The sequence below is a fragment of the Diorhabda sublineata genome, chromosome Y (genome assembly GCF_026230105.1).
Source record: "Diorhabda sublineata isolate icDioSubl1.1 chromosome Y, icDioSubl1.1, whole genome shotgun sequence".
Lineage (NCBI taxonomy): Eukaryota > Metazoa > Arthropoda > Insecta > Coleoptera > Chrysomelidae > Diorhabda > Diorhabda sublineata.
This window is the reverse complement of record NC_079486.1, coordinates 5,899,741-5,918,699: the sequence shown is the minus strand read 5'-3', so window position 1 is coordinate 5,918,699 and position 18,959 is coordinate 5,899,741. Positions and strand designations below refer to the sequence as shown.

The 18,959-nt window shown below is 32.1% G+C and overlaps 2 protein-coding genes across 2 annotated transcripts; both read left to right on the top strand.

Moving 5' to 3' along the window:
* Positions 1-11,923: 11,923 nt before the first annotated feature.
* Positions 11,924-13,870, top strand: LOC130451916 (uncharacterized). The gene is made up of 2 exons (XM_056791270.1): positions 11,924-12,863; positions 13,119-13,870. Exons 1-2 carry the CDS (start codon positions 11,924-11,926, stop codon positions 13,868-13,870), a joined length of 1,692 nt encoding a protein of 563 aa, XP_056647248.1.
* A 393-nt stretch (positions 13,871-14,263) lies between these two features.
* On the top strand, positions 14,264-15,112 carry LOC130451915 (uncharacterized protein K02A2.6-like). The gene has a single exon (XM_056791269.1). The coding sequence runs from the start codon at positions 14,264-14,266 to the stop codon at positions 15,110-15,112; it is 849 nt and encodes a 282-aa protein (XP_056647247.1).
* The last annotated feature ends 3,847 nt before the right edge of the window (positions 15,113-18,959 follow it).

The window sequence follows — 18,959 nt, the reverse complement described above, 5'->3', positions numbered from 1 at the left end:
TTACATATTTTTGGAATTTCTCCAGAAGGTTTTTGATCCTTGGACAACTCGGACAAACTCCTCCATCAAGCTTCAACTTCTTCGCGAGCTCTTAAGACTGGATTCGGAGAGACGTTAGTGATTCTAGAACTACTGAGAATATCGACAATACTCCATCTATTAGTATAACAACCAATAATATGAGTAGTTCAATTGATTATTTGCCAAATTGGACATTGATCGCTGATTCTTCACAATTGCAACCAGATTTTGTGAAATTAGGATAAAACAATTGAATTATCTATGGAAACTCTAGTTAGAATTACACTTTGATTAGATAATGTTCGCCAAAAGCTCCGGGATTAGAATGTTTTATGACTTGTTGAATAACCGTCGATCAGATCCGGGTATTTAAATTTCTAAAGATAGTGAATATTCATATCATTATATTTTTAATTTGGATTGTAAATAAAGCGAATTTGACTCATATTTTGGATTGATTGATGTCTTATACCTTGTTATTTTCAAACTAAAACTATTTAGATGATGTTTATGTTTGCCATTAAATAGGGGAATTTTTCAGAAAATGGGAAAGTTTTGAAATTAAGAAAAGTTACTTCACACACTGAAGCCAAATATCCATAGGCTTCTACAAGATATTTGCCAAGAAAAAAAATCTTCATGAGGAATTATGATGAAAATCGAATATGGAATTATCTTGTTTTTGATGTAATTATTCAGAGAAGAATCTTGAGTTTTGTTGGTTTTTATTGGAAACTTTTTGGTGTGAAAACTCTCTAATTGCCGTGGTTAAGAGACGCCGCGTTTGGGGTATAACTTAGGTAAATAGTCAGACCGAAAATTACGAAGTTTAAAGAAAGGAGAAAGGAGGCTTCTACAAGATTTTTGCCAACAAAAACGAATTGAAAATGGTCTAGAGTTTTTCACAATAATGGCAGATGAAAATAAGTGGAATAATTAAGAAAGTCCAAACCAGAATTTCCAAGATTTTACCTCTTGCAGTATACAGCAACTGTCCATATCTCTGATTGAATTGAGCCAGGTCAATATAGTTCAAAGACTCTGTGTAAACAAGGTGTATAGAAATGCTCGAAGCTGTGTTGACCTTAATGAAACAACTTCCTGCACTCCCCGCTCTTCTAGAAGCTCTTGATAGTTCAACTGAAGGTAGAGGAAGTAATGAATGTGCTTTCCTGCACTCTATTCTGTCGTAAGAGTTTTCATTCAGTGTCTTAGTTCTGTCTGAGAAACTTGGAATAACTTTACCTTCAACTCCAAGCAGAGTACATGGATGTGCACATAGCTTCTCAACTCAGATACAGAAAATTCAGGAAAAACGGGTCAACATTTGTCCATACTTTTATCCGTTACATCTACAATTTTTCTTGAAATAGGGTGTCTAGTAAAAATTGAAAGTCAAGTACTAGTCTCCCGATTTTTCCAGGTTGGTTATCACATTTTCCCAGTCGAAATTTCGTCAATATACTATCACACTTCTATTATGATGATGATTAATTTTAGAAAATACAAGTATAATACAACAACCAAATTTTTTTAGTTTAAGTAATTCTTCACTAACTGCTGTTTTTGAGAGTCTCCAAAAATTTCTATTCTTTTTAAGATACGCAACAATATTGTACCCAAATCTTTGATTTGTGCATCGAAATAACGCGAAAAAAATTGTTATTGAAAAATAAATAAAATTGATTGGCTTGGACATAGGAAAAATTATCGGCTTGACAGATGAATGAATTTAATCATATTTATGAAATTTGTGTGCCAAATGAAATAGGGCATCAAATTGACGGAAAGAGGCATACATGTTTGGCTCTGCGGTCAACGTGTTAATCATGGAATTACTCATATTTATGACGCTTTAAGACAATATAATTGAATTTTTTTTGGAAATTCAAGGAAAAGGCATGAAAATGATAAAATTTGGCATAAATAATGATTTGCATAAAACTAATGAAAAAATAGGATTTTTCAACAAACTTTATTGAGAAAATTAAGAAATTGTTATCAAAAATTAGAACGGTAATTTGCATTCCGACAGAAAATACCTTTAAAAATCACGGCATCGCCATTCAAAAGTATCTTTCTGCTATTCTCCTTATACTTCGTCCACGTTCTCTTTTTTATCCTCCTCTACTTCTTGCTTCTCTTCTTCTTCTTGTTCTTCGTAGTCTTCGTTTGATTGTGACAGTGACAAATTGACAAGTATAAAAGAAGCATTAAGAAAACGAATGGCGATACCAATACTGACAACTCCACATCAGATAATACTTCGAATGGCCAATGAAAATGCTAATAGAAAACAAAATGGGGAAAGTGAATCGAATAATAGAGGTAAATATTTAAATACAATAAATATATGTAAAAACTTATGGTATACATGTTGATTGGTTGATTGTACAAAGAATCGACACTGAGGACATACACACAGCTGCCCAAAATTTGTTAAATGAACATATCACGAAAGTAAAAGAAGATAAGAGAATACTTACATCGAGAAATCCAAGACATGTACTACTACTTTTACCACACTTACTATTACACTGTCTGACGCCTGTTTCGATGTTCTCCGTTAGTCTCTATTGTTTTGTACAAAACAAAAAAATATTACGAGTATAATTTGATTTAAGATCGTCAGTTGATTGAATTAGTAAACTGACTAAAGGCATTGAACAAAATATGTAATTTGATCCATTTGGACTATTTCTTGAAAGAAAGACTATCATTACTCAGACTGAATTAGAACAAATTCCAAATTCAGTGGTAAGCTCAATAATTACTCATCTTGTACTGGATACTGTGAACAATTTAAATTTTGGTATCTCTTAAATGAATCGAGTAGAAAAACTCAAATATTTGAGATCCCTTAAATCGTTTTCCGCTCTAACTCCTTCATCATTTCCAAGTCGAACAACATTACTAACTAATCAAACAATACGATAGGATCGGGAAATATAAAAAGCTTTTCTTAGGTGATGAGATGTTTAAAAAAATGTTTTTAAAGAATTTGAATTTTAAAAATCTGTCCCCGCTTTCATGAATAAATTCAAGGCATTTTTTTTGTAAATTAGTTTTTCCTTGTCCTTGCAAAATGAAGTACCCAATAGGTCCCTTGCTTCGGGTAATTCATCAGTATTCATGTTTGTTTCCGGTTTTTATTTTTTATTGGAACCTCAATATCAGTGACATTATTAGAACATTTTTATTATTTGTTATAAGAGAGACTCACTCTTGGAAGCACTCAAAGTTTCAGATGAGTGTAATAATTCAATTTAGGAAAATTTACATGAAACAGATCTTTCAGACTGATGTAAAATACAGAATATGCATTTAATATGCATATTGATTAGTATGATTTACACAAGCTAAATGCTTTTAAGAGGTTGACAATATCTAATACTAATGAATCACCTCTTCTCAAATAGTAATTACAAAGCTAGATCGATAAGTCCATCACTTTTTGAATTTCTCACTTGCCAACTGAAACGGCAACACTGCACATGTGAATATGCAGTGTTTTTTATTACTATATTTATACACCAAAAAGTTATTTAAACAACTTTCTTTATAAACATTAAATATATTGATTAAATCTGAATTAACTATCTGTCCAAAAAAACTCGCGTGAAGAACAGCAAGGGCACGGAGGTAAACGTATCAATAGTTTTGAAGCTCAACAAGATTTGAAATTTTTATAACAAAATTCATGTATATCTTTCTATTATTTCACTCACCAGAAACTTTAAGTGCTTCTGAAAGTATGAATAACTCTTGTAACCAACAAGAAAAATGTTCTTATAATGTCATTGGTATTAAGGTTCCAACAAAATTAGAAACTTTGCAGAAAATCTCAGCAACTCTGATTTTGATGCACTGATGAAGCCCAAGAAAAAATACGAGTATTATAAAAAATAGAGTGACTCTTCGAAGAAAATCTCTCTTCAAATTAAATTCGAAATCTGTGAAAAAATAGGTTTTACGGAAATGATTGATAAATTTGCCACTCAGAAAGCCAGAAAGATTATTTTATAATTAGGTAATTATAATGATTAGGTACTTAGTCTGTAAACTGTTGAACAACTGATTGATATACTTTTCATTGAGAATTGAGTAGGTACTTTTTTATGCAAAGGAGATATTATTGTTTGTTTTTTATTTTGATAAAGACACCTACAAGATGCTTGATGCTCTATCTGTATTCTCTGGAGGTGTCAGATACCACCAGGAAGCGTATGGAACAGAAGACGAGGATCTGTAGACATCCCATATAAAGACTGGGTTCCTCAGTATGTATTTACATTAGTTATCTCGTAATCCGAAAAGCCACCATCCGGACTCCGAGAGTCCGTGGAGGATTTCAATACATTTATATAGCTTGTAGACTTTTATTACTTTTTGTTTGGGGAAATCCATTTATTTTTATTAGCATTTTTAGACTCCGCAATCCGATTCAAACAGTGTCTAATTGAATCTGACACCGCTCAGACGTATAAAAAAGAAGAAGAATATTTCAAGGTTATAATAAGTATGTTGGATACAAATAATCAATTGTAAAAAACAAAATGTTGTTTTGAGGTTATGTTAGTTAAATTTGACATTAACGCGGTCGTATGTCAAATATTGATATAAATTGAAAACCGATATGTCTAGGTTGAGAAAAGAGAAGCGTTGCTTTTGCGATGCAACTAAACCGGAACCTTTGAGTTATAAACGCAAAATTATGGAAAATTTGAGAAATGAGACACCCGCTACGGATAGTAATACCGATTGTAGTATCGTCTCAACGAGTTCGAGCGCTCGAGATATTCAGAATCATTATTATACAATTTCTTAAACTATTATGATTATTTGTATTTACTACCAACTCCGGAAGTTTCTTTTCAAGCCATTTTCAAGGTAAGTTCATCCTCAAACTTACGCTTATTTACCAATACTTCCCATTTGTACCTATCCATAGTTATTAGCCCTTAGTTTTTCATCAGTTTTCTTTCCGAATCAATCTTCTCACCATCTTATATCTTTGGATCATTATTCTCGATCATCCAACTTTTATTTTCATTCTCTATTTTCATTGTTGCTTTCTAAAATGTAACATAAACTTTTGACTTTAAACAGCCCTTCAAAAAAAATTCACAGCAATTAAATTTGGTGACATAACCTATTTCGTATTTTCCAAAATTTTAAAAAAACAGACTAAAAAATTATTTTTCTTATGGATGTTTGGTACAATTAACTCTAGTTGTAGAAAAATCTGTGGGACTTTTGAGCCGTAAGGGATTTTAAATTATTATAACTGTGTTAACGAGGGAAACTATTAGCTTTTGTATGCACAACACTGCGCGCGATTTCCCAGGTTGTTGTGTCTGAAATATACGTGACCACAAAACTGAACTCTTAGTATTTAAAGCCTCATGATATTTCTGACAATTCCGGTATTAAGTTTAATCAAAGATTCCATCGGACGAAGAATAAAAATTAATTAAATTTTGAGTTTTGGACTTGTATTCGTTTGAACGTAATAGCATCCCAAAAGCCGTTGGGTTATAAAACGACGACGCGCAGTCATTACCATTTTTAAATTACCCAATCAAAAAGAAGAATTAAATAATTGACGTTTCTTGAACAGAAAGGATTTTTCAAATTTCGAAAATGTTCATTTGTGGACAATTTAAACCTACGAACTTTTGATTTGAGGTTAACTCAATAATTAAATCACCGCGCGTTGTTCAACACGATACATTTTGATACTGAATTCGAGATATGACGTTATTAATTTTTATTATTGATAATGAGGACAGTTGAGCTTTTGGACTGTACAATTTATCTCGAAATAATGCTTGAAATTAATTAGAGGGAATCCAAAAGAGCTGATATCAGATCTCATCCTTTCAGAAAGCTTTCTTAAACACAGCTTCGTTTACCATGTGAATTTTTTTCCAAAAATAAATACAATAAACGGCTATAAAAATTGTTTGGATTGTCTTCCTCAAGTTGTTTGATCTTTAATTGACTTGTTTCACGATAAAAAATATTATTAAGGAGCTTTTATATTTTTTCTGGGAATTGTGATCAAATAACTCATAAAGCGTGCGAAAAAGAATTAACAAAAAACAAACTGGATTTTGAATTTATAAAACTGTTCGTGCAATAACGAAAATCTCAAAATATAATTAACGCTTCCTCGCGAACTGAATAGTAAACAACTTTTCCAGGTAAACATCGAAATATTTAATTTTCAGAATCAGTTGATTATTCAAAAGTATGAATAAACAACAACAGTACACAAAAAATTAATTCCTTGGGGTAACTAAATCGAATAAAGTTACAATTGATTTTTTTAAAATTAGTCAGAGAAAACTTTGTAAGTAAATAAGTGAAGTTTCCGTTTGTTGATATATCATTGGAATACATTTTACATTTATCGAATAGCACTTGTCAAATCGTTAAGCAAAAAAAGCGGGCATTTCAATTCGATAAAGCTTCGTAACAGAAATTTTACATTTCATAATAACTTGGGAATATTTTGTTTATTCCCAAGGAATATCGAGTTTGTGTGTAGTTTTGCCCGTTTCTCCAAGGATAAATTCGAAAGAGAATTCTCTCGTGTTTCAATACGAAATTACTTGTAATGCAAATTCATTTTTATTATAAAATTATGTTTGTATATACGTGTATTATAACAAATTTCAATCTCAAGACTTCCTCGAGGAGCTCCATAATCAAACCATCTTATTGTTTCCCATATGGGATTTTACGATGGGTCCAGTATAGGCCCAGACATGGACTAAGTGTCCTAAACTTGGTGGGACTGTGATTCAAACCTGGTTGAGTTAGCGTATAACTATCATTTATGTATCCCAATAAAGTTGGGCTAAAGTATAACTATCCTTTATGTATCCCCAGGAAGTTGGGCTAAAGTATAACTATCATTTATGTATCCCAATAAAGTTGGGCTAAAGTATAACTATCATTTATTTATCCCAATAAAGTAAAGTGTTTTATTCTAATATGATTGGAGGATTTTAGTGGGGAGTATGGGACACCCAAAATGTTTTATTTTCATTGGTTGCTGTTGATTTATCTATGTCAAACGATTTGACCATACTTTCGTCCTTTTTTTATTTGGTTTAACTCTTTTCACTTCTTTTTTATTTACTTAATGAGTCTTTCTCGCGCATTTTCAGTTTGTGGTTTAACGAAATTGGTCAAGTCGATATTTTTTTCATTGCAATTTCAACTAAACACGTCTCAGTTCTACCATAAGATTACTTAGTTTAGGAGTTATTCCCGACGCTGTTTAAGGGGATCATCGTCATCAGAAAACCGTAAATTGGCCGCATTACAACGAGGTCCCGTATCAACGTCCAAACCATTCCCGTTTTATCGTCAGATATATGGAATATACGTCAGAAAATAACTTTTTTTATTTCTTTCAATCTGGCTCGCAGAATATGTTACCAATAGAACGATTGTCGATGTGATTACGAAAATAAATATATTGTATGAAAGGAGTTTATATAAAACAACGATTGTTATAATGATAATCCACTGAAATGTTTACCTAAAGTTTTTGAAGACGACAACATGGTTATATAAACGCGAATCAATCAGTGTATTTGTGAATGTTGTCGATTTAGCTAGACATTTGTCTTAAGAGACTTCTGTTTCAATTAGAAATCAAAATTTGTTTATACAAACTTCATTTTTCCAAAAATAAGATGAGATTCGTCTTTAGAAACTTTGTTTTTCAAAAAGCAAACCAAAATTTGACTTCGGGAATTGCCTTTTCGATAAAAAACAAAATTCGTCCTTAGAAACTTCGTTTTTCGAAAACAAAAAAAAATATTGTCACAAGAGGCTTTCTTCTGCAATTAGAAACCAAATTTTGTTTGAAGAAACTTTATTTTTAAAAACAAACCAAAATTGATCTTCAGAAACTTTGTTTTTCAAAAATAAACCGACATTTGGTTTTCAGAACTGTCGTATTCGAAAAAACAAACGAAATTTGTTTTGTTTTTTCCAAAAATAAATTGTCAGTTATCATAAAAAAATGTATGTGGATTTCTAGGAACCAGATATAAATGGACTTATGGAGAGATACATAACATATAAGAAAAATAAGATCCAATATTATTTTATTCATCAAACTATACATGTGAACGTCCATTTTCAAAATAAAATAATTTCGACTATCAAATCAACAATAGATTGTATTCAACGATCTAATTTAATGAACAGTTACAACAAAATTGATAAAAACGTATACAACGTAAAGTTTTACACTCCGTTAGACATAAAATATCCCCCAAAATAAAATTCGTTGCGAAAAATATTCCGAATAAAAAATTTCTCAACGAGGTCGTTTTAGAGAAATTTTCAGTGGAGTGGGTGCTCCCACAAGTACCTAGCCTGACCTAGACATGTCTACTCCTTATATTTTAAGCCACTTTTCTGGACATTCGAATTTCATTGTGTAATGAAACGCTTTGGCATATCTTGACAATCAAAACGATTACCACTTGAATAATTGATCATAATCGATTTTTAGCCAATTACGTTTCTCAATTCGTAAAAGTGAATGAATTATTATGTTAATTCATTACATGTGTATACGAAATGTACAAGTTTATTTTGATATACAGCGTACTGCAAGGGATTTATTTATAAAAAGCAGTGGCTATATAACCAAACAGACTGAATACAATGTTCACTCCGATATAGATTGACGCGCGTTTCGATAACCAAGTTATATTATCTTCAGAAACTGAAGATAAACTGTTTATTCTAAGAGCATTTAGGCCCTCGAAACCTCCCACATAGATATCTGAATTTTCGAAAGCTTTGCCTGACCTTTGTATAAGTTTATTTAATTTCTTATTTTTTAGACCTTTTAATATGTTCATACTTCTAAATTTTCTTGATTTTTGGAGTCATAAAAATGTTGCTTAAACTACATCAAATAAGTATGAAAATGGTTGAAATTTACATCTTGTACTATAATCATTTAATTCCACTTAGAAAATCGATTATTTAAGTTGAATGCTACTCACGTGTATTTTCTAATTATAAGATATGGCGCGATGCAAATTGAAAAAGTATATGTCATGTAAAATTGAAACTAGTCTACATCGTCTTTTGCTGACTGGAAAGGCGGTTCGAAAACGTGATAAAACTTTATGTTTATATATGAACGTCCTTGAATCTCTTTACTAAACTTTAGAAGAAAATATTCTTAAATACAACATCCTAAGAATTGAATTACAACGTTAGAACGTTCAGAGAAGGATTAGCAAAAAAAATAACCAAACCTGAAATATGACTTTAAGGAAACTATCAATGTATCAAATACTCTGGAAATCTGGGCAGAAAATCAAGCATTTTTCAATTAAGCAGCGATTAGAGCTCTAATATCTAACCTACTACCCTGCAATGGATTTGGGGACATACTGTATTAGAGGGTAACGAAATAACTGACAGAATCTCTAAAATAGTGGCGGGCATACCCTTTAGAGAACCTGAATCCGTCTGTGGTATCAGCTATAGATCCATAGAGGAACCGTTGAAGATGGTGGTATATAGAAATTACTGGGACAATCTACGCAGGCAAAACTCTTCCGGGAAGTTAAAATCAGAGAAAATATGTCGAATGTAATAAGAAAGACACCTAGAAGATGCTTGATGCTCTATCTATATTCTCTGGAGGTGTCAGATACCACCAGGAAGCGTATGGAACAGAAGACGAGAATCTGTAGAAATCCCACATATAGATTGGGTTCCTTTGTATGTATTTACATTAGTTATCTCGAAATCCGGAAAGTGGAGGATTTCAATACAGTTATATAGCTTGTAGACTTTTATTACTTTTTTTTGGGGAAATCCATTTATTTTTATTAGTATAAAAAAGAAGAAGAATATTTCAAGGTTATAATAAGTATGTTGGATACAAATAATCAATTGTAATAAACAAAATGTTTTTTTGGAGTTATGTTAGGTAAATTTGACATTAACGCGTTTGTATGTCAAATATTGATATAAATTCTAAACCAATATGTCTAGGTTGAGAAAAGAGAAGCGTTGCTTTTGCGATGCAATTGAACCAGGCCCTTTGAGTTATAAACGTAAAATTATGGAAAATTTGAGAAACGATACACCCTCTACGGATAGTAATACCGATTGTAGTAGCGTCCCAACGAGTTCGAGCGCTCGAGATAATTCCAAACCAAAACCCGAAGCTACCAAAGAAGAAAACATCAAACATCGAGTTATGAAGAGATTTAAAATGCAATCGGACGGTGTTATTACATCTATTAATTGCGATACGTCTGAAGATAATGAATTTTCTTATAAAATAGACAATGTTAAGGATAAAACTAAGAATAGCGAAACAGTTTTGTTAATTGAAGCACAAAATGTAGATATTCAGAATCATTATTATACAATTTCTTAAACTATCACGATTATTTGTATTACTAATAACTCCGGGAGTTTATTTTCAAGCCCCTTTCAAGGTATGTTCATCCTCAAACTTAAGCTTATTTACCAATACCTTCCATTTGTACCTATCCATACTTATTAACCCCTAGTTTCTCATCCCTTTTCTTTCCAAATCAATTTTCACACCATCTAATATCTTTGGATCATTATTCTCGATCATCCAACTTTTATTTTCATTCTCTTTTTTCATTGTTTCTTACATAAATGTAACCTAAGCTTTTGACTTTAAACAGCCCCTCAAAAAAAATTCGCAAGCAATTAAATTTGGTCACTTATAACCTATTTCGTATTTTCCAAAATTTTAAAAAACTCGGGGGGTACATGATAGATTTTTGCTTAAAATTCTATTATAACAGACTAAAAAAATATTTTTCGTACGGATGTTTGGTACAATGAACTCTAGTTGTAGAAAAATCTGTGGGACTTTGAGCGGTAAGGGATTTTAAATTATTATAACTGTGTTAACGAGTGAAACTATTAGCTTTTGTATGCACAACTCCGCGCGCGATTTCCAAGGCTGTTGTGTCAGAAATATACCTGATCAAAAAACTGAGTTTTCCAACTATTATATGTTAATAATCATGTCGAAGCTGTTGGGTTATAAAACGACGACGCGCAGTCATTACCATTTTTAAATTACTCAATCAAAAAAAAAAGAATTAAATAATTGACGTTCCTTGAACAGAAAGGATTTTCCAAATTACAAAAATGTTCATTTGTAGATTATTTAAACCTACGAACTTTTGATTTGAGGTTAACTCAATAATTAAATCACCGCGCGTTGTTCAACACCATCCATTTTGATACTGAATTCGAACTTATGACGTTATTAATCTTTATTTTTGATTCTGAGGAGAGTTGAGCTTTAGGACTGTACAATTTATCTCGAAATAATTCTTGAAATTGGACTTTTAATTAATTAGAGGGAATCCAAAAGAGCTGATATCAGATCTCATCCTTTCAGAAAGCTTTCTCAAACACAGTTTCGTTTACCATGTGTAATGTATTCCACATCAAATATTTAATTTGTTCCAATAAGCATAGACAACCCTTATTACTTCTTCTTGATACGATATTTCGAATATTTAACGCAGACGTTTAAGAGTTATTTTTTATTGTATGCATGCACGTTTTCCTTATTGTAGTAGGAGTTCGCCTCTCTCTTCTATTCGAATCGTTGAACCGTTAACATCGAATACACGGTTGTCAGATTGAACACATTGTAATATTAATTTCGAATTGTTTCTTTTTTAATTAATAAAGTAAGAGAGTTTTCACTCGTGGTACTTTTGCTCAACCCTAATCAAGACATTACAATTGGCGACGAGGTAAAACGGAAACGCGTATATTATTTTTTTTTTGGTTGAGAAATTGTCCGGAAGTTTCGCGCACGTTGCACGTGGTTATCGTCGGCATGGCACAAGAAAATCCTTCTACTCCTGCTACATCTTCAGCTATTGGTAAGCTAACAGAGTTTTCGGCCAAAGATTCCGATTGGTCGATTTTTAGCGCCAGGCTAGAGCAATATTTTATTGCAAACGGCATTACGGATTCAGAAGTACAACGTGCTCTTTTGCTGAATGCATGCGACGAAGATGCCTACAGATTGATTTATAGCCTGTGTGTTCCAAATAAGCCCGAAACGAAGACCCACAAGGACTTAATTAAGCTTTTCGACAAACATTTTAAAACAACAACCAGTGCCTTTGCAGCACGCCAGAAGTTTTATGAAGCCACGAAGAGTCGTGTTGAAACGGCCGCTGAATGGGCCGCAAGATTACGTAAACTGGCTTTAAAATGTGATTTCGGAACTGAATTAGAAGCGTTGCTCAGAGACAAGTTCATCATGGGGATGGATAATACCAAGGTCCTGGAGAGACTATTTGAAGAAAAGGTGACAATTTCCCTCGACAGAGCAATGGAGATAGCCAGTATTGTAAGAAATCAACATGACGTAACCGTGAAAGAAGAAATTTTCTATCAAGACCATGTGCATCAACGAGGAGGAAGAGTATTTGGCAACAGGGGGTCGGCACCGCCGCAGCGAAGACCACGTCAGTTTCCTGTACCACAAAATGGAAACTACCGACAGCAACCCAAGTTTGAGCGGAACTCGCAAGATAGAGCCGGCACAAGTCGACGCCAATCTGTCAACGCGTCAAATGTCAATCAGGTCAGCTGCGAGGTCTGCGGAAAAACAGGACATAACAAAGATAAGTGTGTTTTTAAAAATTATTTTTGTAATTTTTGTAATGAAAAAGGCCACTTAGCCAATATTTGCCAGAAAAAACTTAAGAGGGGTAATTATTTTTTAGATAATAATAATTCTGATTTATCATCTGATGATGAAAACAGTAAGTTTGATCACATTTTTAATTTATCTGCTTCAAATGATGAAATTACAATTGAAATAACAATAAACAAGCAACTGTTTACTTTTCAATTGGACACAGGGGCCTCGGTCTCTGTAATTTCTGAACAATTTAGAGAAAAACATTTGAATAAGTTCATTGTTTATCGAACCAGCAAAACTTTGGCAAGTTATGATGGTTCAAGTATTCATCCTTTGGGATTTATTGAGGTAAAAGTGACCTTTAATTTAAAAACAGAAACAATACGGTTGTATATTATTTCTAATGGGGGCCCTCCGTTATTGGGTACAGATTTTTTCAATTTATTTAAACTAAGTGTAAATAGCATTAATTTAATTGATAAAAATGAAAACTTACTACAAATTGAGGATTTAAATAATATAATTAAGATAAAGAAAATGTTATCAAAGAAGTATTCTAAAGTATTTTCTCCTTCCTTGGGTAAATTTAATGGAGGTGCTCTGCGACTGGATATGCAAGAGGGAGCCAAGCCCAAGTTTTGCAAAGCCCGTTCCATTCCTTTTGCCTTATGCCGAGGAGTTGAGGCGGAACTAGACCGACTTGTCACTGAAAACATCTTGAGCCCAGTATCATACAGCAGTTGGGCAACACCCATTGTACCAGTAGCTAAGAAAAATGGAACCATCAGAATTTGTGGTGACTATAAAATTACTCTTAATCCTGTATTGTTAATTGATAAATACCCATTGCCCCGTATTGAGGAATTATCTTCTAATCTACAAGGCGGAGTTGAGTTTTCAAAAATTGATCTTTCTCAAGCATATCAGCAGATTGAGTTAGACAATGAGTCAAAGAAATTAACAACCATTAATACTCCAAAGGGGTTATTTAGTTATAATCGTTTACCTTTTGGTATTGCTAGTGCTCCAGCAATGTTTCAAAGAATAATGGAACAAATCTTAGCAGGTTTAGATGGGGTTGTTTGTTTTTTAGATGACATTTTAATCACTGGAAAAAGTTTTGGATAGGTTACAAAAAAGTGGTCTTACGGTAGCATTAGACAAATGTGAATTTTTAAAAAACTCAGTACAATATTTGGGTACCACAATTGATAAATACGGATTGCATACAAGTGAAGATAAAGTTAGAGCGATTGTTGAAGCTCCAGTACCTCAAAATATTACTCAACTTAGATCATTTTTGGGGTTTGTGAATTTTTATAATAAATTTATACCTAACTTGGCCTCAGTACTTCAGCCTTTGTACAATTTATTGAAGAAAAATGTTGAATTTATTTGGTCTGAACAATGTACAATGGCATATAATAAAACATAATTAGCTCTGCTCCCATTTTGGAGCATTATGACCCAAATTTACCAGTAAAGTTGACTGTTGATAGTTCTTATTATGGTGTTGGAGCTATGATTTCACATGTCATTAATAATGTAGAAAAACCCATTAGTTTTGCATCTTTAACACATTCTAGCAGTCAACAAAAATATTCTCAAGTAGAAAAAGCTTTAGCCATTGTTTTTGGTGTGAAGAAGTTTTATCAGTATCTGTATGGTAGGAGATTCACGATAAAAACGGATGCCAAATGTTTAGTAACTTTATTTGGAAATAAGAAAGGCATTCCACCACTTGCCACTAACAGATTGCAACGTTGGGCTCTAATACTTTCTAATTTTGTTTTTGATGTGGAGTATGTGCAATCAAAAGATAATACGGCTGACCATTTTTCTTGTTTACCATTAGGGGAAGAATTAAAAGAGTTTGACATTGAGAGTTCTTACTTAAACTTTATTGCCTCAAATACTGATTTGCCGATTGTTTGGGAACAGATCAAAACGGAAACTCAACATGATAAAATTTTATCACAAATTTGTAAATATGTTAATATGGGGTGGCCTAAAAAGATACCACGGTTATGTAAACCTTATCTTAATTATAAAAACAATTTTAGTGTGGTCGATGGTTGTTTGATGCTGGGCCACAAAGTCGTAATTCCTTGTAATTTAAAAGGAAATATATTAAAACAACTACATTCTCCTCATTTTGGAATGGTCAAAACTAAAAGCTTGGCTCATTCTTATGTATGGTGGCCGCAAATTAGTTATGATAATGAAAATGTAATTAAATCTTGCGAATATTGTTTAAAAACTAAAAGTGATCCTCCCAAAACACCATTAAAAAATTGGGATTTTCCTGATAGACCATGGGAAAGAATTCATATTGATTTTTTAGGTCCAATTCTTGATAAATATATTTAGTGGATGCTCATACAAAATGGCTAGAAGCTGTTGTCACTTCAAACACTAAATCTAGTGCAACAATAAATATTTTAAGGGATATTCTTTCTAGATTTGGCTTACCTTTTGCTTTAGTTTCTGACAACGCTACTACTTTTAAATCTAATGAATTCCAAACATTTTTAAGTAAAAACAACATAAAATTTAAAGAAATTGCACCTTTTCATCCAGCATCTAATGGTCAAGCTGAAAATGCGGTTAAAACAGTTAAACAAGCACTACTTAAGATTTTAAAAAGGAGTTCATTGTCAGAACTTAACCGTAATTTAAACAATTTTCTTTACTTCATAAGAAGTGTTTATGATTTTTGGAATAACAATGTAAATATTGTAAATCATAAAGCTATTGATGTAACAGACTTTAGTATTAGTAAACAAAATGTAAAAGTAGATCTTAATCAAATATCTAAAAGTCAGGACAATCAATATAAATATTTCAAAGGTAGTAGAAATAAAACTTATTTAATAGATCATGTAGCAGTAAGGGATTATAGAGTTGTTAATAAGCCTTCTTGGGTAAAGGGAATAATTCATAAGAAGATAGGTTCAAAAACCTATCTTCTTATGAACCTAACCCTTATTACTTCTTGATACGATATTTCGAATATTTAACGCAGGCGTTTAAGAGTTATTTTTTATTGTATGCATGCACGTTTTCCTTATTGTAGTAGGAGTTCGCCTCTCTCATTTATTTGAATCGTTGAACCGTTAACATCGAATACACGGTTGTCAGATTGAACACATTGTAATATTAATTAAGAATTGTTTCTTTTTTAATTAATAAAGTAAGTGAATTTTCACTCGTGGTACTTTTGCTCAACCCTAATCAAGACATTACACCATGTGAGTTTTTTCCAAAAATAAATACAATAAACGGCTATAAAAACTTGTTGTTTGGATTGTCTACTACAAGTTGTTAGAACTTTAATTAACTTGCTTCACGATGAAAAATATTATTAAGGAGCTTTTATATTTTTTCTGGGAATTGTGATCAAATAACTTATAATCGTGCGGAAAAGAATTAATAAAATACAAACTGAGTTTTGAATTTATAAAACTGTTCGTGCAATAACGAAAATCTCAAAAGATAATTAACGCTTCCTTGCGAACTGAATAGTAAATAACTTGTCCAGGTAAACATCGAAATATTTAATTTTCAGAATCAGTTGATTATTCAAAAGTATGAATAAACAACAACATTACACAAAAAATAAATTCCTTGGAGTTACTAAATCGAATAAAGTTACAATTGATTTTTTAAAAATTAGTTAGAGAAAACTTTGTAAGTAAATAAATGAAGTTTCCGTTTCCGTTTGTTGATATATTATTGGAATGAATTTTACATTTAACGAATAGCACTTGTCAAATCGTTAAGCAAAAAAGCGGGCATTTCAATTCGCTAAAGCTTCGTAACAGAAATTTAACATTTCATAATAACTCTTGCGAATATTTTGTTCATCCCCAAAGAATATCGAGTTTGTGTGTAGTTTTGCCCGTTTCTCCAAGGATAAATTCGAAAGAGAATTTTCTCCTGTTTCAATACGAAATTACTTGTAATGCAAATACCGTTTTATTATAAAATTTCGTTTCTATATACGTGTATTATAACAAATTTTAATCTCAAGACTTCCTCGAGGAGCTCCATTTTCAAAGCATCTTATTGTTTCCCATATGGGATTTTACGATGGGTCCAGTATAAGCCCAGACTTGGACCAAGTGTCCTAAACTTGGTGGGACTGTGATTCAAACCTGGTTGTGCTGAAGTATAACTATCATTTATGTATTCCAATAAAGTTGGGCTAAAGTATAACCATCATTTACGTATCCCAATAAAGTTGGGCTAAAGTATAACTATCATTTATGTATTCCAATAAAGTTGGGCTAAAGTATAACTATCATTTATGTATCCCAATAAAGTTGGGCTAAAGTATAACTATCATTTATTTATCCCAATAAAGTTGCTCTAACGTTTTTAATAAAGTTTGTTTTGAGAGTTATTCACTACGCATAACATATTGTGGTGTTTTATTCTAATATGATTGGAGGATTTTAGTGGGGAGTATGGGACACCCAAAATGTTTTATTTTCATTGGTTGTTGATTTATCTATGTCAAACGATTTGACCATACTTTCGTCCTTTTTTTTTATTTGGTTTAACTCTTTTTACTTCTTTTTTATTTACTTAATGAGTCTTTCTCGCACATTTTTAGTTTAGGGTTTAATGAAATGGGTCATGTGGATATTTTTTTCATTGCAATTTCAAATTAAACACTGTCTCAGTTCTACCATAAGATTACTTAGTTTAGTAGTTATTTCCGACGCTTATTAAGGGGACCATCGTCATCGGAAAACCGTAAATTGGCCGCATTACAACGGGGTCCCTTATCAACTTCCAAACCTTTCCCGTTTTATGGTAAGATATATGGAATATACGTCAGAAAATAACTTTTTTTTTATCTCTTTCAATCTGGACACGCAGAATATGTTACCAATAGAACGATTGTCGATGTTATTACGAAAGTAAATATATTGTATGAGAGGAATTTATATAAAACGACGATTGTTATAATGATAATTCACTGAAATGTTTGACTTCAGTTTTTGTAGACGACAACATGGTTATATAAACGCAAATCCATCAGTGTATTTGTGAATGTTGTCGATTTAGCTGAGGAAGCTGTACAGTCTTTTTCAAGATCAAAAATCGATACTGATTCTACGAGGTCCAAATTCGATCAACTTTATCCAACAAAATCCGCACCTAGAGCAATTTCTCCAAGACTTATTCGACAGGTAGAGACTAGGGGATAACTATTAATGGGGAAGTGCAATTCCGAGGAATCAGCTACCAAGACACATCTTTCCCGAACAGAACTTCATGATCAAAAAGGGTTCATCTTTTTCTTCTCGCATTTTACATAAGTAAACAGTTTTATTTAGAACATGGTTGTGTTTTGTAGTTAAAACTTTCATTCCTTCGACGTAGAGGTGGTTTTCCTTTGGTTTTGTAACAATTTTGATAGATTCTTCTTTGAAACCAATTGGTGAGTCGAAAAATAGACTTTCGTCTTAAGAGACTTTCTGTTTCAATTAGAAATCAAAATTTGTTCGTACAAACTTCAATTTTCCAAAAATAAGATGAGATTTGACTACGGGAATTGCCATTTCGATAAAAAACAAAATTCGTCTTTAGAAACTTGGTTTTTCGAAAACAAAAAAATATTGTCACAAGAGACTTCTTTTGCAATTAGAAACCAAATTTTATTTGTAGAAACTTTATTTTTCAAAACAAACCAAAATTGGTCTTCAGAAACTTTGTTTTTCAAAAATAAACCGACATTTGGTTTTCAGAACTGTCGTATTCGAAAAAACAAACGAAATTTGTTTATAGAAACAGTTTTTTCCAAAAAGAAATTGTCATTTTTCATCAAAAAATGTTGCTGGATTGCTAGGAACCAGAAATAAGTGGACTTAGGGAGAGATACATTACCTATAAGGAAAATAAGATCCGAGATTATTTTATATATCAAACAATACATGTGAACGTCCATTTTCAAAATGAAATAATTTCGACTATCAAATCAATAATAATTTTATCAACGATCTAATTTAAAGAAACAGTTACAACAAAATTTCTCTGTAACACAGTTTATAAAGCCGATGAGGAGGTTCACCTTTTGTTTTCCATTTCCAACTTTTTTCCCTCCACGCTTTTATTTATTTGGGAGGATGAATTAATAAAAAAGTATACATCGTAAAGTTTTACACTCCGTTAGAACTTCATGTACGTCCTGGAAAATAAGGGAGAC

Bases quoted from the DNA above. Each gene is read 5' to 3' on its own strand.
- LOC130451916 (XM_056791270.1), top strand. From the start codon at position 11,924: ATGGCACAAGAAAATCCTTCTACTCCTGCTACATCTTCAGCTATTGGT. The intron at 12,864-13,118 runs GTAAGTTTGATC...ATTTAAAAACAG, and splicing joins ATCATCTGATGATGAAAACA to AAACAATACGGTTGTATATT.
- LOC130451915 (XM_056791269.1), top strand. From the start codon at position 14,264: ATGATTTCACATGTCATTAATAATGTAGAAAAACCCATTAGTTTTGCA.